Source organism: Telopea speciosissima, chromosome 3 (assembly GCF_018873765.1).
Source record: "Telopea speciosissima isolate NSW1024214 ecotype Mountain lineage chromosome 3, Tspe_v1, whole genome shotgun sequence".
Taxonomy (NCBI): domain Eukaryota; kingdom Viridiplantae; phylum Streptophyta; class Magnoliopsida; order Proteales; family Proteaceae; genus Telopea; species Telopea speciosissima.
The window spans coordinates 58439019-58464814 of record NC_057918.1 but is presented as its reverse complement, the minus strand read 5'-3'; the positions used below and the strand labels follow the sequence as shown (position 1 = coordinate 58464814).

Here is a 25796-nt window from a genome sequence, read left to right as displayed (position 1 = left end):
TTATCCAATTCTAATAGATGGATCTCAAGTTATGAGCAATCTTATTGGAACTAGGAAAATTGAAAAGCAAATTAGAACTGCAGGATCGATTATGAAACTTTAAGAACTCAAAACAGAATTGAATCAGAGATTCAATATTAGGAAGAGCATAAACAATATTCAGCTTCAACATGCAAATTAGAATTAAAAGAAGCAGATTTGAAATAGAAAACTTCAATTTGATTACAATTTTAGGGTTTTGAAACAGAAAATGAAACTATAGAAATCAAATATATCAAAATTTATCAGCAATCAACTAAAGCAGTAAAACCTAAAACTAAAACCATCATAAACTCAGGTTAAAATCAAGGTCAGGCTGGGCCGGGCTAGGTTCAGCTTGAGGTCTCAACCCTAGCATAGCCCAACCCAACCCTAACCTCGGGCTTGAACAATTGAATCCTAACCCGTCCTCAGAATAGAAAAATCCAGCCCAGACCTTATTTGGGCTCAGTGCAAGCCAGGGCGGGCTAAGGGCTATCAAAGAGACAAACTTATACCCCTAGGTAAGGGACAATAAAAGCATGCATACAGTTTCACAGAGGCGGACAATTCTAGCTTTCATGGGTTGGGCTGATCATTTAACCCCTTATGTGTGGAGTCCATGACCGTGGGCGACATTACATTTGTCCTTAATACGTAATCCATCTGAATAGCTAGGAGCTATTATCGTCCACTCACGTCCATGAACGTAAGCTGCACTCACAGTACCATACCATTCATTGGTGTTTTTGGTCCAAGAGTACACGATGTACCATTCTTCAACACGCAAACGCGTTGACAAACTTTTGTTGACCAGAAAAAAAATAATAAAAAAACCTTGACGTTTGTACGTACTACTTACTAGTTACTACACTTTACTCTTTCGATTCTCTAATCTGTAGTCTGTACATCGTCTTCTCAACTCTTCATTCTTCTTCTCTTCCTTGTTGCTTTGTATACCATGCGGCGTGTTCTTGCATCAAATCCCCATCCCACCTTTATCTTATTTGCAACTCTTGCTTTGTTGTTTCAGATTCTCTTTATAACGAAAGCTGAGAATCCTTCCATCTACTCCTGTTACGGTTCCGCCAATTATACTACCAACAGCCCATTCGAAACTAATCTCAACCACACCTTCTCTTCCCTATACAAAAATACTCCCTTAACCCTTTTCAACACCACCGTATACGGCGAAGATCCCGACCGAGTTTATGGTCTGGTCCAGTGTAGAGGAGATGCCACCCAAGATGAATGCCGGAACTGTGTGAATACTTCGACTACTGAGATCGTTCGACGTTGTCCTCTTGGAAAGGAAGGAATGATACGCTATTGGGCTTGTGTCTTACGCTACGCTGACTGGGACTTCTTCGGCCAAATCGACAATCAAAGCCCTATAATCTATGCCTACCCGGTGGACAACGTGACAGATGTGACTCTGTTTAACGAGAGAGTTGCAGGTCTAATGCATAACTTGTCGATTGCGGCTGCTGGTAGCCCTTCCAAGTTTGCGACTGGACAGACCAGTTCTGTGAATAGCTTTAGTTCTGTATATGGTATGTTGCAGTGCACAAGCGACTTGTCGGACGGTAACTGTTCTTCTTGTCTCCAAAACATAATTGCAGACATTCCATCTTGTTGTAATTGGAGATCGGGAGGGAATGTTTATACTTCCAGTTGCTTCTTAAGGTACGATTCTTATCTCTTCTTTGACATGTTTTCTCCGCCACCTCCGTCCCCAACGCTGGCTTCTCTTTCACCACCCCCACAGACTGTTGATGGTGGAGGCACCACCACCACCACCAATACAACACAAGGAAAAGGAGATGGTACTGTTTCATTCCTCTCTCTCTCTCTCTCTCTCTCTCTCTCTCTCTGTTTCTGATTTTCTCCTTTAGCTCCACCAATGAACTATTAACATTCCTCAATATCAATTTCAAGAAAATAGATCATACTTGAAAATAAATATTTGGGTTTTTGCAGGGAAAGGGAAAAGTTCATCAAATATTGTTATTATTGCTGTGGTCCTGCCAATAACAGCAGTTCTACTTGTTTCTGGCATATGTATATATTTTTGGATGAGGAGGAAGCCAAAGAGTGAAGTTGATGGTGAGCATACTATAGTTCAAATACTTCTCTATCTTCTACATTTTATTTTGGTTTCCATGTCTCCAAAAAATTTGTACGCAGGAAAAACATTATTAATGGATTAATTTCATTATATCCTGATGATTGTGGGCGGAATCAAAAGGAACTGTGTAGGGAAAAACAAAATATTAAGGGCAAACATTAATGACCCATTGAAAATCCCTTGAGAGAAACATATTCCACTCCCTAAAGAACTAGTCTAGCTCAAAGGAAAGATAAAGCTTTGGCTACCTATGCTCACTGCACAAAATTTGGATGAACTTTTATTCGGCAAATATTGATTGATTTTATTGTTGTGCATTTGGGGTGGGGGGTTTAAGGTTTGAATGAGATTAGCATGGTGGAATCATTACAATTCGACTTTGATACAATAAAAGCTGCCACAGCCAATTTCTCTGATTTCAATATGCTTGGACAAGGTGGATTCGGTCCCGTTTACAAGGTAATGATACAAAACTATGATGCAAGTATACTACAAATTCTTAACATATACAGTTTAAAGTTGCATTCTGAATTCTTAAAAGTGGTTTTAAATCAGTCTATATAAGACCACACTTGTGCTAGTATCCTCTAATACAAATAGTATACAGGGTAAGCTTTTGAATGGACAAGAAATTGCTGTGAAGAGGCTTTCTAGAAATTCTGGACAAGGTGAACTAGAATTTAAGAATGAGGTGGTGTTAGTGGCGAAGTTGCAGCACAGAAATCTTGTGCAGCTCCTCGGCTACAGCTTACAAGGAGAAGAAAAGCTCCTGATCTATGAATTCTTGCCAAATAAAAGCCTCGATTACTTCATCTTTGGTTAGACTCTGTCTCTGCTTCTTTTTCAATTGCATTTCTTTCTATTTTCTGAGTTTCTTGGCTAGAGAAAAATAGAAATTATCTTCTATTTTTCTGATGCAAAGTGGAATTCCATTAAGATATCTGGCTGGAGAAGAGTTCTTCTGATTCTACAAAAGATAATCCATCGAGAGCCTATGAGATCTCTATTTCAAAGATATTTCTGCATCCATTATTTTAAGCATAAAGCTTCATTATGAGATCCAATTAAGTTCTTTTATTTCGAAACTGTGTATGCAATGTTATGATTATTAGGAAACTGCATATGGAATTGTTATGATTATTTGGAAACTGCATTAATACCTGAATCCTAATTTGATCATTTTATGTGTGAACATGTAGATCCAATCAAACGCACACAATTGAACTGGGAAAAGCGTCACAAAATCATAACTGGGATTGCTCGAGGGCTTCTCTATCTTCATGAAGATTCTCAACTTAGGATTATACATCGAGATCTCAAAGCCTGCAATGTTTTGTTAGATAAGGATTTGAACCCAAAAATTTCAGATTTTGGTATGGCAAGGCTTTTTGTGATCGACCAAACTCAAAATACGAGTAGGATTGTTGGAACATAGTAAGTGAAAATTCTGTAAACCTATTGATCTTAGCTATCATTCTAGAATTTGTGAAACGTCCTAGAAATTGACAAACATTCTTCAGTTGTTCTATATGGAGGTGAACAAGACTAAAAGATCCATATTTTTGAGTAGGCATGCCTGCACTCTGCTGGGCTCAAATTTGCTAAAGTTTGTTACATTGCATTTTATTTAGTTCTCTGGTTAATGTAATACTAGTAGTTTGTGTGTTCATTTTTTCGAATATCCTAATTCATTGACTATGAACTAAAAAAAGAATATTCTTCTTACTGTAATAACTAATGTATTGATATGGAATGCAGTGGATATATGGCTCCAGAGTATGCATTGCATGGGTTCTTCTCAGTTAAGTCAGATGTCTTTAGTTTTGGTGTCTTACTTTTGGAAATTGTGAGTGGGCGGAAGAACAACAGTTTTTATCAAGTGGAGCACACTGAGGATCTTCTTAGCTATGTAAGTATAAACTCTTGATGTAATATACTTTCTTTCATAAGTAGTGTGTACTAACTACAAGGGAATTCGATCTTGAGGTAACCTGCCTAGCTGCATTATTATAACGGTTTGGGCTACCTAATATAAGTCACTTCCACTTCATCTTTCTTTGGGTAGGACATCTCAAACAACTCACCTAGTGAAACTTAGAAAGAAAGCAAAACCCAAGATAAATAAAGAAAAGACCTTTCTAACCCAGAGCTTCTCTAGTCAATGATCCACCAATCTCTCTCTGGGAAAACTATGTTTCTCGATCAATATGTAAAGTCTGGGAAAAGAAAACCTAGTTACATCATCCAGAAGAGGGGATAGAATAGGAGGGGCCAAAGGAAGAGTTTCAGTCAAGGAAACTGAAAGAGCCCCATAGGTGGCAATATATTTCCTACAGCATTAGCCTCCCTATAAGAGTGATTGATTCGACAGTGTATAACACTGTTGATGTATAAGTGGCAATCATGTAGAAGGATATCGAAGTACCAAGAGTTTAGTACATTGCGATGTAAAAGAAAATATATAGCAGTTGTCAAGTCCCCTTCAAGGTGTAAAGGGAGGGATTCTAAACACGGAATCGGGATCCAGATCAGAATTGGCCTGGATCGGTCCTGGAATCAGTATATTCTTGGTATCTAGGTTTTTTCCTTATAAGCGTCGGACAAGCTGGATTGGCAGGAAATGGGATCGGATGAAACGGTGGGTGTACATGAGTAAAGCCCATTTTAGAAGCTTGTTGCAGTGCCTCTACAGCTGCCATACTTTGCCATCAGTGGGTTCGAGTTGGGATTATTCCATTATGATATGAAATCATAACTAACCTAAACTTGAATATGAACTGATCCAACCCATCATAATATTGCACAATTCATGAGTGCTAAAACTACTTGTCATTTATTATCATCCTTGACTCACATATTCAAATCATAGAACCTATCTCTGATGTTATATGCTTATATTGACGAATTCTTGTAGGCATGGAGAAATTGGAGGGCAAACACGGCCTTGGAGTTGATAGATATAACTTTGAGAGGAAATTGTTCGATAAGTCAAGTAATGCGTTGCATTCACATTGGATTGCTATGTGTTCAAGAGGATGTTTCTGACAGACCCACCATGGCATCAGTTAATCTCATGTTCAGTAGCTCATCCGTCACTCTTCCAATACCATCATCACCTTCCTTTTCTGTTTATAGCAGAAACGAGGCAGAGAAATCTTCCTCAGAGAATGATTCGCGGGAAACACAACCGCGTCCATCCACAACTAAGTCAACACTAAGGTCTATAAATGGTGTATCTATTACCGAGCTTTACCCTCGGTGAGATACAAAGGAAGAGTAGTCCATAAAAAAGGGGTGAAATCACTAATTATTATTACATGACTGTTTTTACAGTAGCAATTTGGAAACATGAAGGTTTACGATGTTTTTGTAGGTCACAAGACAGATCTGAGCCGTTTATTTTCATGGCTTTTCCTATTTAAACTTTCTATTCCTGCTCAAAATTGGGAGAATGTATAGTAATAATACTGGTACTTATGCACAGACATACATGAGATGCATGCTATTACAAGGAGTATTTGATTGAATTAGATTCTGAAATTTGACACATGATTAATCTAGACCATGTCTTCTCTATACAATACTTGGAATGGACACATTATCTGACCATGTGGTAGAATAGATGTCTTGTGATGTTTGGAAAATTAAAGACCCTTGTGATAAACGTCTAAACTTTGATAACCTGGGAATGCGCTCAATGCTTGTAGTATGTACGTGGTTCCTCTTTTGTTACCTAGATGTAGAACTTGTAAGAGAAGAGAGAGAGAGAGATGGAAAGACAAGTTCAACACGATTGATGAAGAAGAAATAGGGGTTGAGCTCTATCTAGGAAGCCTTCCCTCGCCCTCTATAATGAGAGAAATTTTTAGCAAAATTCTACGTATCATTCCTTCATTCAAATTGCAAATAAATAGGTTGCAATTGAATAGCAACCGTTACAAGCATAAGTACACCCCACTAAAGCTAGTTATAACTTATCTATTAACACACTACTTGTGCGTGCACGTACCAATACTACTAACTACAATCCATGACTCACAATAAGGATTACTATAACTACCTACTCCTATGCACGTAACATTCCTTCCTCCCGACTATGGCTTTGAAGGCAGGTTGTTTTTCATTCCATTGGGGGTAAAGATTGTCCCAACTTCAAAGTCTAAACCATAGTTAGCTATTAAAAACTGATATAAAAAGGAAGAGGATAGAGAGATAGCCCGAGTCGAATGAGGTCGTTCTGTCCTTAAGATAGTATTTGTACCCTATTACTACAAATGGATTACAACAAATCTGCCTCCCAAGATAAATCAGGCTAGTTTGATCACTGATATGCAAAGATAGTAATCACTTGAAACTATCAGAGAATTAATACGTCTGAATGACTGAATTTGTGAGCTATATATGGGCTTGGACCTGGCTGTTCGCATGGGTACAACCATTGGGCTCACATGGCTGCTTGGATGGGTCACAACCACTAGGCTCAACGTTGTTCCAAGGGTTGCACCTCCCTTTGACCAGCCACCGATCCGACGATCGGATCCTAAGTACCCCTTTGATCAGACATTGATCCAATGGTTGGAATTTAGAAGTGCAAAGTGCGTCATCAAAGCGCCCTTACGCACACACACGCTCTCAGACGGTCACCGTCCTCACTCGAAAATGCACCGTACAGCCATTTCTAAACATAATATGTGATAATAGATCATTATCACAAATAAGCCAAAAGAAATTTTCTTTCATAACCAAAGTCCCACATGAATATTTGAAAAATTCCAACATTAGCAAAAACCGAAATGGTAAAAAAATAGAGTATTTACAAACGGGTGATCAAATAAAACGGTAAAAAAAAAAAAGAGAACGATAAAGATCGGAAAACGGACGGTACGGGTTTTAAACATTTACATTTAAAAAAAAAATAACCAAAAAAAGGGCACTATTCTCATATAAATTGTGGAATTTTTATTTGAAATACATGCTTCTAATTTTGGTATCCATGCATTGACCTTGATTTGAAGGTGATATCATGAAAAATGTAGCCTTTCGAGTCATCTTTACATTAGTGAAAGAATCAAGCCGATCAAAGTTTGGGAGAGAGATATGGTCACTTAAGTCCAAGGTCTTAAAAAATGCCAAATAAACGGAAACGTGTTTTAAATAATTTTAAAGCAGGAATGCTTGCTGTTTGTCAGTTTTTACCGTATGTTTGGGAAGCATACAGCAAAACGTGTTTAAAACGGTAAAAAATGGGAATGCTGAGTTTTAAACACGTTTTTGCTAACAGTGGTCTAAACTGGTATTTATATTTCACACTTTCATCATTAATCCTTTTTGTGACTACGTCCTTTACTTTGTCAGTTACTAAGCTCTTTTCATTCCTTCTACAAATATGTGATCCCCCTTCACTTGTTTCATTGAATTAATTATTTGGAAAAATTACATATACCTCTTCTATACTTTACCCTAATTACATGTTCCTCCGCTTGGTTTTTCCACCTTACATACGATTCCCCTGTAGTTTTTAAAAAATTACTAATTCCTCCCCTGCCGTTAGCATCCGTCTGTTAGGTACTGATGTGGCATAGTTAGATTTTTCATAATTCCTAAACTAACCGCCAACTACTCCGGTCACGTCAGTTTCATCACCACCCGCTGTTGCCACCACGCCGACCACGCCTAAACCCCCAGCCACCCCAGTAGCAACACCAAGAACGACACCACCGACGGTAGTTTTAGCTCTGCCAGTGCAAGCTCCCAAGGCAGCTCCACCAACATCGACGGTTCCAGCTTCAGTTGGAGGGATTCATTGTTGAATGGAAAAAAGGGAACAACATAATTACAATTCGGTGATAGAAAACCACCCAGGCCATTTTGCCAATTTGAAAAATTTTCAATTCCAAGTTCCAACCTCGCCCTTGGATGAGTCAAGTTAGATTACAGCCTGCATCACAGTGTGATTATAATTGGCTGGGTTTTCTTTGAGAAGAACAAGAAACAACAGAAGCAGCTCGAGAAACCCAAAATTCATACAAAAATGGATTTGAAGACGAATATGGTCTATTCGTTGCTGCTATTGCTGTAAGCTATTGGGTTTTGTTTGATCAGAAAAACAAAAATCAGATTGGGTTTCAAGTAAATCTTGGGAAATCCAATTTTGAGCTTCACCCGAGAGCCCTATCAAGAACTTTTAAGAGATTCAGGGGTCCAAAACAGAGGCAACGAATGCTTCGGAGATGTCTGTCTTGTGTGGAATCGTTTCATCTCAAGATTAAGAAGCTTCATCCCATTGGCATCTTCCAATGATGTAATGCAAGAGATAAAAGTTGCAGAAACAACAGAATTCAACAGATTTTTTTTTTATTATCACATATTCAAGTTAGAAAGAGGAATTTCGGAGAACAATTTTCTCATAGAGTTTAATGGCAATAGAGTACCCATTTTTGTTCAAGAGCAGGGCATTTGAAGTGGAGAACAACCCATCTCCCAATCCAGCTCTTGTGTCAGTGGTGAAGAAGAAGAGGAATCTTCCAGGAACTCCAAGTGAGCTATAGCTAGCTATGCCATTTTGCTTCTTTTTCTCTTTTTTGGGGGTGGAGATCAGAACCTCCAGCTTCATCGGCGAGGGCACAACCTGCCATGGAAGCTCCGGCAAAGGAGGAGCAAGGCGGTTTAGAAGAGCTAATAACAGAGCAGAAACGATAGGAGCTATCCTCATTCTTTTTCTTTTTTCTGGATGGGTTTTGGCGTTGGGGGTTTTGGTGCTTAGGGTTTTCTGTGGTTTTCGATCTTCCACCTGCTTGGTATATACCAAGGTGAACAATCAATCTTCCACTCGATCTATTATCAAATCCAAGTTTGATTCTTCTATTTCACCCCTTAAGCTTTTTCTGAATTGTAATTTACTAACATTTAATTGAAACATAATCTGTAGATAGAAGGGTCAACATTTAGTTCGTGAATTTAAAGTTTTAGGGAATAAGAGTCCGAGGAGGAGGAGGCAGCGGCAATGGTGGCGTTGGAGGAGGAGGCAGTGGCTGTAGTGATGGCGGTGGTGGTGGCTGCGGTTGAGGAGGAAAGAAATGGGTGTTTTAAGGTTGAAGATGATGAAAAGGATATCATTGTAATTCTACTTGTGGTGTTTTATAATTAGGGTTATATTGTCTTTTCAAACCATTAATTAATAGTACCCCAACACCGTCAGCCATAAGGGGTCAAAATGTACGGTGGAAAAACCAAGGGGAGGAATGTGTAATTATGGCAAAGTACAGGAGAGGTATATGTAATTTTCCCTAATTATTTTCATTCAAGGAATACACTAAATGTTACACAATCCAACCGTACTTGATGACTAAAATACATTTATTCTTCATTATTCTTAATCCACTCACATCATCGGGTCTCTAACTCAGTGATCAATACTTCATTGACTGACAATGGTATCGGTCTTCTTCTAGATTGATTTGATTCAGTTTCCTGCATTTCTTTCCCTTCTATAAGCACACCTGATCCCATTCTGCGTCGAACAAAAAAGGCTCGTCATGAGGGTAAAGTGAGAGTAACTGAGTAGCTGCTCAACATGAGGATTACAGATGCCACAGTGGGTCTGTCAGCTACATCTTCCTGAACACACAATAACCCAATATTAATGCATCTCGTAACTTCGACTATCTTTGGTATCATTTTTATTTTTTATTTTTGCCTATTTAACATAAATCAATAACGAAAATTATTTTTGATCAAAACATAAAAATGGTTTGGTAACCAATAGACATAAAATGGTTTTTTTGAAGAAATGGTTTGGTATCCCTTTGTGCAAAATGTTTTTTTTGAAAAAATGGATTAAGAGATGCTCCCTTCATCCACCTTTCTTATAACTCGATACTTTTCCGCTTCCTTCCCAGGTCTTGCTGTGCAACCATGGAAGTGGGTAGAATTACATTTACAGAGTATCCAGGAAAGGAAAAGAAAAATAAATATGGAAATCCCAATTCAAATTCAAATTGTAGGAATTGCTGATGAATGATTCAATAATGCATGGAAATAGGAAAATAGGAAAGATTTCAGTCGGTTGTGCTCGGTATTGCAGGAAGGGATTTAAAAATCAGAAAGAGAAATGGGTTTTGTGTAACAGATGGGTTTGATTTTGGGAAGAAAGTGGGAATTAAAGAGAGTATACGGTCAGTCGATTAGAAAGATGAAAATGAAAAAAGGAAATGGAGATGATAGGTTGCGGCTACTAGGTTTGGAGTATTAAAAAAAATGGAGAAGATGAGAGGGTTCGGTCAGTGGGTTTTGGAAAGTGGGAAGGTCAAAGTGCTGATAAAATTTTTGGCCAATGGAGATGGAGATGGGAAGAAGAAATAGAGCGGAAGAGCTATGGAATCTGGGCCACGGAGATCAAAAATGAGGGAAATGGGTTTTGGTCGGATTGCAGATGGTGATGGCGGTTTCCATTGGTGAAACAGAGAGATTAGGGGAAATTTGAGGGCATACATTTGTAGAAGAAGAAGTGCGGGTGGGGTTGCATGAAGAAGGAGATAAGGGAGGAAGAAGAGGATGGTGTTGCAACAGGAGGAACGGGAGGAAGAAGAGGAAGAAGAAGAAGAAAAAAAAAAAAAAAAAAGGTCGATCTTCTAATTATATACGAAATGACATTTTTACCCTTTAACTTTTAGACTTGGGAACACGTGCTCTTTAAAGTGCTCGAAAAAATGACCAAAAATGATTTTTGGCCAAAACACATAAATGGGTCTTGACGTATTTTTTGTTTTTGGTTTATTTCAATCTTTTTTAAATAGAAATAGGTTCTATAAACGATACCAAACACAACCAAAAATGTTTTTAAAGTAAAAATAAAAAATAAAAACTATACCAAAGATGGCCTTCACTTCTTGAACAATTTTCTCTCATAATTGGAACAATCAACTCAAAGGTTGTTCCTGCATTCCAATGTCTCCATGCCTGCAAAAATTGATCCATATAAGTAATTATTAGGTTCTTTAAGTTTTAAGACAAACTGAAGGTCCTAATAATGGTCCAGTAGATAGTAGCAATCTACAACGAGAAATGGAGGTGCAGAGCATTTGTAAGCGGGAAGAGAAAAAGAGAGATGGCAAGAGGAAATATTGGAAGCACTAGAATCTTTAACGATCGAAAAGGCTAAATTTGGTCCTACATCTTGGCCTTAGTGCCCAATTTAGAAGAATTTAAAACATCATAGCATACAATACAAACATAGAATCAATGGATTCCTATCGTCGTAAACCAAGTTAGAAATGTATTAACCCTAAAAAGGGTCTAAAAAATATAAAAAATCAAATGTTAGAACTCCTCTAAAACCCGTGATTAACCCAATTAAGAAGTATCTATCAACATAAAAACAAAAAAAAAACAAAAAACACTTCTGAAACACTAGATTCTGTTACGGAGAAGTATTTGTGAAATTTCCCAGTCTGGATAAAGATTCAAAGACAAATGGTTAGTACGAAGCCCCGATGAATCTCCCTTGCAATAAGAAATTTCCTTGAGAAAACAACTTCGACCACCAAGGCGGCTAGAGAAAGGGTGGCCTTTGAAAAATCTAATTTTTGACAACTAAAGATTTTTGGTTTCATTGTTGACGTGGATGAGTTCTGGTTTGATTGGGAAGGAGATGTAAGTAGGTCGAAGAGGTGTTCCTTTTTGTGTGTGTGTGAGAGAGAGAGAGAGAGAGAGAGAGAGAGATCAGGGTTGTAGGTGTGCCTGATCAAGAACGGGAAAGAACGCCTCGTGGAGAGGTTTTTGGTTGTTAGAAGGGGAAGGGTACTTTTGTCTACTGAAAAAGTATACGAAAACAAAAAACAGTTTGTACTTTTGAAGTGGTTGTTATTGTTACAAGTGAAAATGTACTTTTGTCCAACCCTGGAACCATTTAGCTTAGCCCAGGCCCAACCTTGTAATGCTCAGCCCAACCTAGGCCCGCCTTGATTGACCCTGGTAGGGCCAGGCTAAGACTGGTTGACTTGATTGAACCTATTTGATCCAGATTTTTTGTCATTAGGGCCCTGCTTTTTGTCATTTTTTATAATAGATGGATCTCAAGTTATGAGCAATCCTATTGGAACTAGGAAAATTGAAAAGCAAACTAGAACAACAGGATCGATTATTTCAAAATTTGGAAGAGCATAAACAATATTCAGTTTTAGCATGCAAATCAGAATTAAAAGAAGCAGATTTGAAATAGAAAACTTCAATTTGATTACAATTTTAGGGTTTTGAAATAAAATTTGAAATCTGAACAATGAAACTACAAAAATCAAATATATCAAAATTTATCAGCAATCAACTGCCAAAACCTAAAACTAAAACCATCATAAACTCAGGTTAAAATCAAGGATGGGTTGGGCCGGGCTAGGTTCAGCTCGAGGTCTCAATCCTAGCCCAGCCCAACCCTGACCTTGGGCTTGAACAATTGAACCTTAACCCGCCCTCAGGGTTGAAAAATCGAGCCCAAACAGTGCAGGCCAGGGCGGGCTCAGGCTAAGTAAGGGCCAAAATTACACCCCTAGGTAAGGGCCAATAAAAACATGCATAGAGATTCACAGAGGCGGAAAGTTCTACCTTTCATGGGTTGAGCTGGTCATGTAATCCTGAATCGTTATCATCTCCAATTTATGTCCGCTCCAATTCCCTCCAATTCCTCACATAGGAGCAGAAATGACCATCTTATCCCCTGCCCAAACAAACTACCCAAGGTGGGGTAGGATAATCATTTCTGCTCCTATGTGAGGAATTGGAGAGAATTGACGCGAACAGCGCATTGGAGGTGATAAAAATTCATTTAACCCATTATGTGTGGAGTCCATGACCGTGGGCGACATTACATTGGTCCTTAGTACGTATTCCATCTGAACAGCTACAGCTATTCTCGTGCACTCACGTCCTTGAACGTGAGCTGCACTCAGCACTCATAGTAGTACCATACCATTCATTGGTGTTTTTAGTCAAAGACTCGCGATATACTAATTTTTAACATGGCAAATGCGTTGACTTATTTTTATTGACGAGAAAAATACCAGAAAAACAAAAGCGTTGACGTTTTTAGTAACCAGTTACTACACTATTTTCTCTTTCGATTCTGTAATATGTAATCCGTAATCTGTACTTCATCGTCAACTCTTCTTCTTCTCCTTCTTGTAGCTTTGTATACCATGAGGCGTGTTCTTGCATCAAATCCCAATCCCACCTTTATCTCATTCGCAACTCTTGCTTTGTTGTTTCAGTTTCTCTTTATATCGAAAGCTGAGGATCCTTCCATCTACTCCTGTTACAATTCCGCCAATTATACTACCAACAGCCCATTCAAAACTAATCTCAACCACACCTTCTCTTCCCTATACAACAATACTCCCTTAACCCTTTTCAATACCACCGTATACGGCGAAGATCCCAACCGAGTTTATGGTTTGGTCCAGTGCAGAGGAGATGCCACCCAAGATGAATGTCGGAACTGTGTGAATAATTCGACTATTGAGATCGTTCGACGTTGTCCTTTTGGAAAGGAAGGAATGATACGCTATTGGGCTTGTGTCTTACGCTACGCTGACTGGGACTTCTTCGGCCAAATCGACAATCAAAGCCCTATAATCTATGCCTACCCGGTGGACAACGTGACAGATGTGACTCTGTTTAACGAGAGAGTTGCAGGTCTAATGCATAACTTGTCGATTGCGGCTGCTGGTAGCCCTTCCAAGTTTGCGACTGGACAGACCAGTTCTGTGAATAGCTTTAGTTCTGTATATGGTATGTTGCAGTGCACAAGCGACTTGTCGGACAGTAACTGTTATTCCTGCCTCCAAAGCATAATTACAGACATTCCAACTTGTTGTAATTGGAGATCGGGAGGGAATGTTTATACTTCCAGTTGCTTCTTAAGGTACGATTCTTATCTCTTCTTTGACATGTTTCCTCCGCCACCTCCGTCCCCAACGCAGGCTTCTCTTTCACCAACCCCACTGACTGTTGATGGTGGAGGCACCAACACCACCGCTACCACCAATACAACACAAGGTAAAGGAGATGGTACTCTTTCGCAGGCTTCTCTTTCACCAACCCCACTGACTGTTGATGGTGGAGGCACCAACACCACCGCTACCACCAATACAACACAAGGTAAAGGAGATGGTACTCTTTCATTCCTCTCTCTCTCTCTCTCTCTCTGTTTCTGATTTTCTCCTTTAGCTCCATCAATGAACTATTAACATTCCTCAATATCAATTTCAAGAAAATAGATCATACTTGAAAATAAATATTTGGGTTTTTGCAGGGAAAAGGAAAAGTTCATCAAATATTGTTATTATTGCTGTGGTCCTGCCAATAACAGGAGTTCTACTTGTTTCTGGCATATGTATATATTTTTGGATGAGGAGGAAGCCAAAGAGTGAAGTTGGTGGTGAGCAAGCAACTATAGGTCAAATACTTCTCTATCTTCTACATTTTATTTAGGATTCCATGTCTCCAAAAAATATTTAATGCAGGAAAAACATTAATAATGGATTAATTTCATTATATCCTGATGATTGTGGGAGGAATCAAAAGGTGTTGTGTAGGGAAAAACAAAATATTAGGGGCAAACATTAATGAACCATTGAAAATCCCTTGGGAGAAAATATTCCACTCCCTACAGAACTAGTTTTGCTGAAAGGAAATATAAAGCTTTGGCTACCTATGCTCACTGCACAAAATTTGGATGAACTTTTATTCGGCAAATATTGATTGATTTTATTGTTGTGCATTTGGGGTGGGGGGGTTTAAGGTTTGAATGAGATTAGCACGGTGGAATCATTACAATTCGACTTTGATACAATAAAAGCTGCCACAGCCAATTTCTCTGATTTCAATATGCTTGGACAAGGTGGATTCGGTCCCGTTTACAAGGTAATGATACAAAACTATGATGCAAGTATACTACAAATTTTTAACATATACAGTTTAAAGTTGCATTCTGAATTCTTAAAGGTGGTTTTAAATCAGTCTATATGAGACCACACTTGTGCTAGTATCCTCTAATACAAATAGTATACAGGGTAAGCTTTTAAATGGACAAGAAATTGCTGTGAAGAGGCTTTCTAGAAATTCTGGACAAGGTGAACTAGAATTTAAGAATGAGGTGGTGTTAGTGGCGAAGTTGCAGCACAGAAATCTTGTGCGGCTCCTCGGCTACAGCTTACAAGGAGAAGAAAAGCTCCTGATCTATGAATTCTTGCCAAATACAAGCCTCGATTACTTCATCTTTGGTTAGACTCTGTCTCTGCTTCTTTTTCAATTGCATTTCTTTCTATTTTCTGAGTTTCTTGGCTAGAGAAAAATAGAAATTATCTTCTATTTTTCTGATGCAAAGTGGAATCCCATTAAGATGTCTGGCTGGAGAAGAGTACCTTCTGATTCTTCAAAAGATAATCCATCGAGAGCCTATGAGATCTCTATTTCAAAGATATTTCTGCATCCATTATTTTAAGCATAAAGCTTCATTATGAGATCCAATTAAATTCTTTTATTTGGAAACTGAGTATGCAATGTTATGATTATTAGGAAACTGCATATGTAATTGTTATGATTACTTGGAAACTGCATTAATACCTGAATCCTAATTTGATCATTTTATGTGTGAACATGTAGATCCAATCAAATCCACACAATTGAACTGGGAAAAGCGTTACAAAATCATCATCGGGGTTGCTCGAGGGCTTCTCTATCTTCATGAAGATTCTCAACTTAGGATTATACATCGAGATCTCAAAGCCAGCAATGTTTTGTTGGATGAGGATTGGAACCCAAAAATTTCAGATTTTGGTATGGCAAGGCTTTTTGAGTTCGACCAAACTCAAAATACCAATAGGATTGTTGGAACATAGTAAGTGAAAATTCCGTGAACCAATTAATCTTAGCTATCATTCTAGAATTTGTGAAACGTCTTAGAAATCGACAAAACATTGTTCAGTTATTCTTCTATATGGAGGTAAATAATACTAAAAGAGCAATATTTTTGAGTTGGCATTCCTGCACTTCCCTGGGTTCAAATTTGCTAAAGTTTGTTACATTGCATTTTATTTAGTTCTCTGGTTAATGTAATACTAGTAGTGTTCATTTTTTCGAATATCCTAATTCATTGACTATGAACTAAAAAAAGAATATTCTTCTTACTGTAATAACTAATGTATTGATATGGAATGCAGTGGATATATGGCTCCAGAGTATGCATTGCATGGGTTCTTCTCAGTTAAGTCAGATGTCTTTAGTTTTGGTGTCTTACTTTTGGAAATTGTGAGTGGGCGGAAGAACAACAGTTTTTATCAAGTGGAGCACACTGAGGATCTTCTTAGCTATGTAAGTATAAACTCTTGATGTAATATACTTTCTTTCATAAGTAGTGTGTACTAACTACAAGGGAATTCGATCTTGAGGTAACCTGCCTAGCTGCATTATTATAACGGTTTGGGCTACCTAATATAAGTCACTTCCACTTCATCTTTCTTTGGGTAGGACGTCTCAAACAACTCACCTAGTGAAACTTAGAAAGAAGCAAAACCCAAGATAAATAAAGAAAAGACCTTTCTAACCCACACAACTTCTCTAGTCAATGATCCATTATGAGAGGAAATCATGAAACTAACCTAAACTTGAATATGAACTGATCCAACCCATCACAAAATTGCACAATTCATGAGTACTAAAACTACTTCTCATTCATCATCATCCTTGACTCGCATATACAAATCATAGAACCTATCTCTGATTTTATATGCTTTTGTTCATGAATTCTTGTAGGCATGGAGACATTGGAGGGAAAACACGGCCTTGGAGTTGATAGATACAACTTTGAGGAGAAATTGTTCAATAAGTGAAGTAATGCGTTGCATTCACATTGGACTGCTATGTGTTCAAGGGGATGTTGCTGACAGACCCACCATGGGATCAGTTAATCTCATGTTCAGTAGCTCATCCGTCACTCTCCCAATACCATCGTCACCTTCCTTTTCCGTTTATAACAGAAACGAGACAGAGATATCTTCCTCAGAGAATGATTCGCGGGAAACACAACTGCGTCCATCCACAACTAAGTCAACACCAAGGTCTATAGATAGTGTATCTATTACCGAGCTTTACCCTACCCTCGGTGAGATACAAAGGAAGAGTAGTACACGACTGTTTTTACAGTAGCAATTTGGAAACATGAAGGTTTATGATGTTTTTGTAGGTCACAAGATAGATCTGAGCCGTTTATTTTCATGGCTTTTCCTATTTGAACTTTCTATTCCTGCACAAAATTGGGAGAATCTATAGTAATAATACTGGTACATATGCGCGTACATACATGAGATGCATGCTATTACAAGGGGTATTTGATTGAATTAAACTCGGAAATATGACACATGACTAATCTAGACCATGTCCTCTCTATACAATACTTGGAACGGACACATTATTTGACTATGTGGTAGAATAGATTTCTTATGATGTTTGGAAAATTAAAGACCCTTGTGACATTAATATTTCACATGGTTGTTAACATAAAATACTGCATACATAGGAAATAAACTTCGACTTTGTTAACCAATTGTTTCATGCTTAATGATTATAAACTAAATCTAATAAAAAGTTGACAATCATTACAGATAAACTTCTAAACTTTGATAACCTGGGAATGCACTCAATGCTTGTGGTATGTACTAGGGGTGCAAATTTGGCCCTGTCTGCCTGAACCCGCCTTGAGCCCGAACAGGGCCTGGGCTGAGATATTTGGCCCTCAGGGCAGGTCAGGGCTAGAGATTTCTGGCCCTAAGTCAGGGTTGGGTTGGGTTAGGGTTGAAGCCTTGGGCTAAGCCCGGCCCAATCCTATTTTAAGTTATACTATAAAATATATATTATAAACTTTAAACGTCATCCATATTTTGTTATATAATATATTATATATGAAGACAATAAGTAATATAATACATTTTATTACAGTGTTATTTTTCGTAAAATTGATCATTTTCTCCCCAGCCCATGTTAGTCCATGCATTTCCTTCCACTCTCCATAATTAGTGCCAATTAGGGTCAGGGTTGGATTTTTTTGGCCCTGAGTCAAAGTCGGGTGGGGTATAGGCCCAACTAAGGGGACTTAGGATTGGGCTAGGGTTCTATAAAGCCCAGCGCAACCCGAGATTGTTGCAGTACGTGGTTCCTCTTTTGTTACCTATGATGTAGAACTTTTAAGAGAAGAGAGAGATGGAAAGATAAGTTCAACACGATTGACGAAGAAGGGTTGAGTTCTAACGAGGAAGTCCTGCCTCGCCCTCGATAATGAGAGAAATTTTTAGCAAAATTCTGCGTATCATTCCTTCATTCAAATTGCTAATAAATAGGTTGCAATTTACAAGCATATCGACAGTAGAGGATCCAAATTGTTATAACTTATCCATTAACACACTACTTGTGCTATGGCTTTGAAGGCAGTTTGTTTTTCATTCCATTGGGGTAAAGATTGTCCCAACTTCAAAGTCTAAACTGGTATTTCTATTTCACACTTTCATCATTTATCCATCCTTTTTGTGACTAAGTCCTTTACTTTGTCAGTTACTAAGCTCTTTTCATTCCTTCTACAAATATGTGATCTCCCTTCACTTGCTTCATTGAATTAATTATTTCCATTCAAGGAATACACTAAATGTTACACAATCCAACCTTACTTGATGACTAGTATACATTTATTCTTCATTACTCTTAATCCACTCACATTATCGGGGCTCTAAGTCGGTGATCGACACTTCATTGACAGACAATGGTATCGATCTTCTTCTAGATTGATCTGATTCAGCTTCCTGCATTTCTTTCCCTTCTATAAGTATACTTGATTCCATTTTGCTTCTGAACAAAAAAAGCTGATCGTGAGGGTTAAGGGAGAGTAACTGAGTAGCTGCTCAACACCAAGGCTATAGATGCCATAGTGGGTCTGTCAGCTACATCTTCTTGAACACACAATAACCCAATATTAATGCATCTCATAACTTCTTATTGAACAATTTTCTCTCATAATTGGATCAATCAACTCGAAGGCTCTTCCTGCATTCCAACGTCTCCATGCCTGCAACAATTGATCCATATAAGTAATTATTAGGTTCTTCAGACAAACTGAAGGTCCTAATAATGGTCCAGTAGATACTAGCAATCTACAACGACGAAGGGAAAAGGATTGCAGACATCCATACTTACATAGCTTAAAAGGTCTTCAGCATAGTCTGTTTGATAGAAACTACTATTCTTCTTTCCAGTTAGAATGTCCAAAACTAATACACCAAAGTTGAACATATCTGATTTGACTGAGAACTGCCCATGCATTGCATACTCCAGAGACATGTAACCACTGCAAGAAGTTATTATAAGATGATTTAAGCAACTAAAGGTAACAATAGAGAATCTACTAGATTGAGGTTCTCCTCAGTTAATTTTCACTAGATGCTTTATATAGCTTTCACTGCCAAAGCAAAAAATCCTTCCCATTTGCTTTTTTCTTGGGCCTTTGTTGTGGCAACTGATATCAGGTTGGCTAGTCTAACCATAGTCCGAAATCTCGAGAGATCTTGCCGAGATTCTCGGTTTTTTGTAATACCGAGATGGCATCCGAAACTAAAAAGTGCAATATCTCGGCGAGATCTCAGTGAGATCTCGGATCTCGGTTGGATCTCAGTTTCAACCCATTATTTTAATCCACCTACCACTTAAATACCTTACCTAATTGGACAAAACTCGACATATTTCGGCGAGATCTCGGGTCCAGCCAAAGTTCAGGCTCCGAGTTGGAAAAAAAAAATGCACCAACTCAGCGAGATCTCAACTCGTCTCGGTTTTTCCAAGAATCGAGTTGGTCCCGAGACCCGAGTTACCTTGAGTCTAACCAAGATTACATTTTCATGTCAGGCATTTTCAATTAGGTCTAAATGGTATGAAACTTCTCCAAATTTATGTCAGGTATGACCCACCCAACCACACCACAATGAATCCCTTTAGCTCTCTGCCTTGTGGAACAACATACTATAGGTTGTAGACTATAGTGATTATGCAATAAATATTTCTTCAACAGGCCTTGGAGGACCTACAAATAGTAGCCAACATTTTCTTCTGAGAGGAAAAGAAAAAAAATAAATAGTATTCGATTAGAGTTTAGAAAATTGGAATGCATCAAAACGCTTTCTTTGATCATAATCATGAGGAGGAATATGGCTCTGAAACTTACTAAGTCCCAAATATTTTGTTTGTATTTGCTCGAATTTGGTCCATACCAAAAATTCTTGCCATCCCAAAGTTTGAAATCTTGGGACTCATTTCCTCATCTAACAAGATGTTGCTGGCTTTAAGATCTCTATGAATAATTCGAAGGCAGGAATCTTCTTGAAGATAAAGGAGTCCTCGAGCAATCCCTCTTATGATCTTGTAACATCTCTGCCAATCTAATTGTATATATTGCTCAAGATCTGTGCTCATCCAAATGAAATGTAAAGTCATAATTTAGGAATTAAACAAAGTTTCCAAATAATTGGAGTGTTATTTACTCAAAAAAGAAAAGTTGGAAAAGAAAGATTGGTGTGTGGACAAGAGGATAAAGTGTTAGGATTATAATATAATAATAATATAAATATATAAGAATAGAATCTAAATTCTAGATATAGTGTAGAATAAGATATCTGTAATAGATTAATTAACTTAGTAGATTGTGTCTCACGCATATACCTTTAAAAAAGCATCATATCCATAAATAATAAAAATAGAGCATGTTGATTATGTCAAAACTCGGGGCACCAATAATTATAGTTTTTCATGGATGGAGACACTATTGTCGATGTAATAACTTCTATACAAAATGCTAAAATGAATAAAAAAAGGAACAGTTCGAATAGCATCCAATAATATCATTGAAAACATTGTTAAAATACTTCTACGAGAAGGTTTTATCGAAAACATGAGGAAACACCGGGAAAACAACAAATATTTCTTGGTTTCAACCCTGCCACCTAGAAAGAATAGGAAGGGGCCATATAGAACTATTTTAAAACGTATTAGCTGACCCTGATTACAATTCTATTCTAATTATCAACGAATTCCTAGGATATTAGGTGGAATGGGGATTGTAATTCTTTCAACTTCTCGAGGTATAATGACAGATCAGGAGGCTCGACTAGAAGGAATCGAAGGAGAGAGTATGTGTCAGTTTCACTTTCAAACTTCACAAAAAATTGGGATGTTCAATTCATAGAAATTTCCATAACAAAACAATTCCCCCCACCCTCCCACCAAGAGAGAGAGAGAGAGAAGGTGTGGAGCAAACCAAATAGGAAGTAGTCAAGGCTTTTGTTTGGTACAAACTCATAGATATCTTTTCCTCTCCCTCCAAGCAAAATCCCAAGAGCTTGACCAGATTCCGGTGTTGAAGCTTTGCTACTATCACAACCTCATTCTTGAATTCCTCTGCACCTTACCCAAAGTTTCTTGAGAGCCTCTTCACAGCAATTTCTTGTCCATTAGGAAGCTTACCCTGAAGATAAATTACAAGTGATTAATAAACTTCTTTAGCTTTGTGAGCAAATCAGGTTTCTATTCCATGGCAGTTTGAGTACTATATGTTTGTAACTTCTTTTTCTACCTTGAAAACTTCACCAAATCCTCCCTCACCAATCTTATTAACATTTGCAAAGTTGTTTGTGGATGCAAGGACTGTACTGAAATCAAATTGCAATGATTCTGCACTTCTAGTTGTGTTCTCACCTATGCAAGATGTCCCTGAATTAAGCCACGAGCAAATAAACGAAGTTTTGATTTTTGAACAAAATGAATGAACAAATAAACCTCCCAACAGGACCAAGATATAAGATCATATTCAGAGTTTTTCAAAGTAGATAAAAAATACCAAAGCTTCATAGCATTCTCCTTTGATGGATCCTCCTTTTTCTTCCGAATTAGCAAACAATAAAAGAGAACAGAGAAAAAAACTGAATTTTACAATCTAATATTAGCTCCTTATAGTATAATCAAAATTTAAAGCTCAAGTGGCTCACCTTGACTGGCAGTGCTGCTATTTGGAGGGGAAGGAGACAGTGTAACTCGGTAGAAAAGGTACATCTCATACCTAATATTACAACTCCGATTGGGATTCAGATCTTCTATGGCTTTGGCTGTAGCAGCCATCGTCCGAGCCCTGCAATTTGAAGATGACACATGTAAAACACTTAATCCAACGGTTATTTTTAAGGGTAATTTACACATACCATCCCTGAGGTTTGACGAAAGGATGATTTTACCCCCCAGTTTTGGAAAATTCTGCGTCCCCCCTGAGGTTTACAAATGGTAACAAATAAACCCATTTCGTCAGTTTATGATTAACAATGTTAAAATCAAAAGGTTAAGTGACAAAAATGCCCCTTCAAGGAAAAAAAAAAACCTGCAACTCGATTTGGGGAAGATAAGTTGCAGGTATTCTTGTAGGGAACACCATGGAACCAATCTTGATTCACTCTCCTTCCTTTCCCTCTTCCATTTGCTTTAGGTTATAACCCATTTGTATCTGTGTTTCTAGCTTTTGCTTTTAACTCTATGATCAGCTTTATTTCTGTTCAGAATCTAAGGTTTGTTAATTGTTACCGTCTTTAAAACTGCAGTTTAAGTTCAAAGAGTAATAACTAATGGGATTTTATGCTGCTTTGATTAGGTTAAAAAATTCCGGATTCGTCAAATGGAGTTGTCATTCACGCAAGATCGTTGGAACTACGAATGATGGGGTGAATTTGATCTTGTATCGAGCGCAAATGCGAAACCTCCCGGAGTTGAGTTGTGGGCTGTCTTCGATGTCCCCAAGATCAGGTCGATTCAACCTAGAAAAATCTGACCCACCCCTTCTCGGGTCTCTTCTGTGCTTCGATTAACTTCTATGTCCGCACAATTTCCTTCCCATCTCCTTCTTCTCCACCCAGGTTTCCTCTTCTTCTTCCTAATCTTCTTCTATTTTTTTGCTCCACATTTCTTTGCACCACAGCCGACAATGGATTCCAGAGAGCTTGAAAAAAAAATGATGGCAGCCAATGGATTCTGATTCTGTGTTGGGTTTGGAAAAATGGGAATAAAAGAAAAGAAATAGGGATCCGATGGTTATTGGGAGGGAAAATGGAAAAGGAAATCAAAGACATGATGGGATCAGAAATGATAAATTAGTTGAGGATGGGTGTGGTCATGGCTGGAATTCAGATTGGAGTTTTGTTTAGACAAGGATGTGGGTTAGATTAGAAGTGAAACGAAATGAAGAGGAGAATCGGTGATGGTGGGATGAGGGTTTTTAGAATGAAAATGATAAAAAAAAAATAAAGAGAAAAGAATAGGGATGAAAGGAGAAATAGGGGTTAGTGGAGATGATGGCGGTTTTAACAGAGATGGGTTTTGAGAGAGGGTCGGTGATGGGGTTTCGGAAATGGAAGATGTATTTGCTTTTGGGCTTGGAATCATCTACTGCTTATGCTTCTCCACATTGGAGCTTTCGACCATTCTCGGGTACCCTTAGATATGGTGCTCTGCCACGGGAGGTTGTTTTTACTGAGAACCTGACTCCCTGGTTGAAGTTGCTCCCTTGTCGAGATAAAGCTAGGTTTGCTGTTCTAATGGACAGACCTTCTATCTATAGCCTGCAACTCATCTTTCCCCAATCGATTTGGGGAAGATGAGTTGCAGATTTTTTTTTTGTTTTTTTTTTTGACGGGGCATTTTTGTCACTTTACCTTTTAATTTTAACAGTGTTAGTTATATAACTGGCGGAGTTACCGTTTGTAAACCTCAAGGAGGTACGCAGAATTTTTCAAAACTGGGGGTAAAATCATCCTTTCATCAAACCTTAGGGGTGGTATGTGTAAATTACCCTATTTTTAAAAAGGTTGAAAAGTTTGAGTTAAACCATAAATACCATAAAGACTAACCCAGTTTTGGTAAATCCAAAACCAACAAAACCGATGCAAACCTAAGGCACCGCTTGATAACCTTACCTGGTGTTTCTGTTCTGGAAGTGTGCTGCGAAACATCAAAATAGTTTTTTGTTTTGCAGCACATTTTTTTCATTTTCTTTGCTAAGAAACTGTTTTTTACCTGCTTGGTAAACCTGTTCTGGAAACATTTCCAGAAAACAATTGGAATAATTACAATAATTCCATTTCTTTGTCAATTATACCAAAAAAAGACTTGTAAAATCCTTTTCTTACCAACCTTAGCATAACATTAAAATCTCTCATTCTTACCAAAAAAAAAAAATTAAAATATCTCATTAACATAACCAAAGTAAGTATAAAAATATGTCAAATTTTAAAAATGCCATTAGAATTGGGTTATTGTGTGGATTAGTAGCATAACTGACTATGCTATGAACAGTTGAATAAAGAAGGCCTTGGTAGACTAGAACCACCATCCTCTTGGAACATGCTCATGTTCCAAGTGCTCTACCAATTTGAGCTAAAGACCCATCAAGTAGTACTTTATTGGTGGAGCTACTAAAGTCATGCTTATCTACAACTTTTATGAATACCCAGAGATGGGCAAGAAGCATAAAAAAAAAAACCAAAGAATATGGATTGGTGTCTATTATTTTTTCTGGGTTTTTAGGGATTGGGGATCTCAGAATATTATAGCATAGATTAGCCTAATAGCATGGTTTGAGTTGCAGCAGTCCTTGCAAATGGAAATGAGCTAGGCACTTAAAATACAACAAATAAATGATCAAGAACCCATTTATGAGAGAGAGAGAGAATAAAGAAATGGGATATATGGATGATTGGAGGTTTTAACTATAAAGGATGGAGGAAAATTGAATGATTGAGAGGTCTAGGTAGGAGAAGAGGAAAATGGGGATGGGGGTGAGGGAGGGGATGAGGGTGGGGGGCGGTGACAGCAAGCAATGCCTGCTTGGTCAGTTGGTCTGGTGGAGGTGGGGAAATATGGGCAATGGGAGGGCGCCTGATTTAAAAACACAATGTTTCCTATGCATACTACAATGGTGTCTGAGTGAGGAAGGATGGACTGAGCTACAAGGTGAGATAGGCTTTAAGCCCCACTGACTTGATATTAATCAGCTTATAATTTGAAATGTACAAATCAGCAAAATTGACCACTGACTTCTTAGTCCGACAAATGCTCATTCAAACATTTTAAAAACCCAGCAGTACCCATAGAAAGCTTAGATCAATTGACTGAAGTTCATAAACAATTTTTTAAGGACAAAAATGCCTTAAAAAGTGGTTGGCTCCATAAAAACTGAGCTTTATGGCCCTTAGATCATACGGAAACAGAAAAAAAAATCACCAAGAGGATTGGTTGACATACTTGGTGGATCATGTTGTTAAGATGAACCCACAAAACTAAAATGACCATTCTTCATATCGTAACCTATCTATATATCCAATAGCCAGAAAGGCCAAATTAGTGGTTCATGCATGTGGTAGACAAAGCAAAGCCCATAAACAGATCCTATCTCCATAGGCCCTGGAGAGATCTTTTATCTTGAGAAGATAAGAATCTCTGTTCATGTGTCTAAACCACCGAAATATGAAAGATGTTCAAATATCCTGAAATACAGTTTTTGGAGTTACTTTTTGTCATTTTTTTAGTTCCA

General features: G+C 38.0%; 2 protein-coding genes and 1 pseudogene across 3 annotated transcripts; 2 read left to right on the top strand and 1 right to left on the bottom strand.

Annotated features, from left to right (window-relative positions):
• The first annotated feature begins 953 nt into the window (after positions 1–953).
• Positions 954–5609, top strand: LOC122654202 (cysteine-rich receptor-like protein kinase 10). 2 transcript variants are annotated; one of them, XM_043848192.1, is made up of 7 exons: positions 954–1838; positions 1999–2124; positions 2550–2605; positions 2754–2964; positions 3346–3580; positions 3905–4055; positions 5061–5609. In XM_043848192.1, exons 1-7 carry the CDS (start codon positions 980–982, stop codon positions 5406–5408), a joined length of 1986 nt encoding a protein of 661 aa, XP_043704127.1. In that variant the 5' UTR covers positions 954–979; the 3' UTR covers positions 5409–5609. The 2 variants fall into 2 exon arrangements, with proteins under 2 accessions (XP_043704127.1, XP_043704126.1); XM_043848191.1 differs by having other exon boundaries at positions 2484–2605.
• A 7695-nt stretch (positions 5610–13304) lies between these two features.
• LOC122655342 (cysteine-rich receptor-like protein kinase 15) lies at positions 13305–17341 on the top strand. The gene is made up of 7 exons (XM_043849544.1): positions 13305–14293; positions 14448–14528; positions 14937–15058; positions 15165–15417; positions 15800–16034; positions 16357–16507; positions 16949–17341. The coding sequence occupies exons 1-7, from the start codon at positions 13333–13335 to the stop codon at positions 17339–17341; spliced, it is 2196 nt and encodes a 731-aa protein (XP_043705479.1). The 5' UTR covers positions 13305–13332.
• Positions 17342–18894: 1553 nt separating this feature from the next.
• Positions 18895–22342, bottom strand: LOC122655341 (annotated as a pseudogene).
• Between the last annotated feature and the right edge of the window lie 3454 nt (positions 22343–25796).

What these genes read in the sequence shown, in the direction of transcription:
- LOC122654202 (XM_043848191.1), top strand. Translation starts at nt 980, where the DNA reads ATGCGGCGTGTTCTTGCATCAAATCCCCATCCCACCTTTATCTTATTT. An exon ending in CAATACAACACAAGGAAAAG is followed by an intron (nt 1,839 to 1,998) that starts GAGATGGTACTG and finishes GGGTTTTTGCAG; the next exon opens with GGAAAGGGAAAAGTTCATCA. An exon ending in GATTCGGTCCCGTTTACAAG is followed by an intron (nt 2,606 to 2,753) that starts GTAATGATACAA and finishes AATAGTATACAG; the next exon opens with GGTAAGCTTTTGAATGGACA.
- LOC122655342 (XM_043849544.1), top strand. Translation starts at nt 13,333, where the DNA reads ATGAGGCGTGTTCTTGCATCAAATCCCAATCCCACCTTTATCTCATTC. An exon ending in AATAGGATTGTTGGAACATA is followed by an intron (nt 16,035 to 16,356) that starts GTAAGTGAAAAT and finishes TATGGAATGCAG; the next exon opens with TGGATATATGGCTCCAGAGT. An exon ending in CTGAGGATCTTCTTAGCTAT is followed by an intron (nt 16,508 to 16,948) that starts GTAAGTATAAAC and finishes GAATTCTTGTAG; the next exon opens with GCATGGAGACATTGGAGGGA.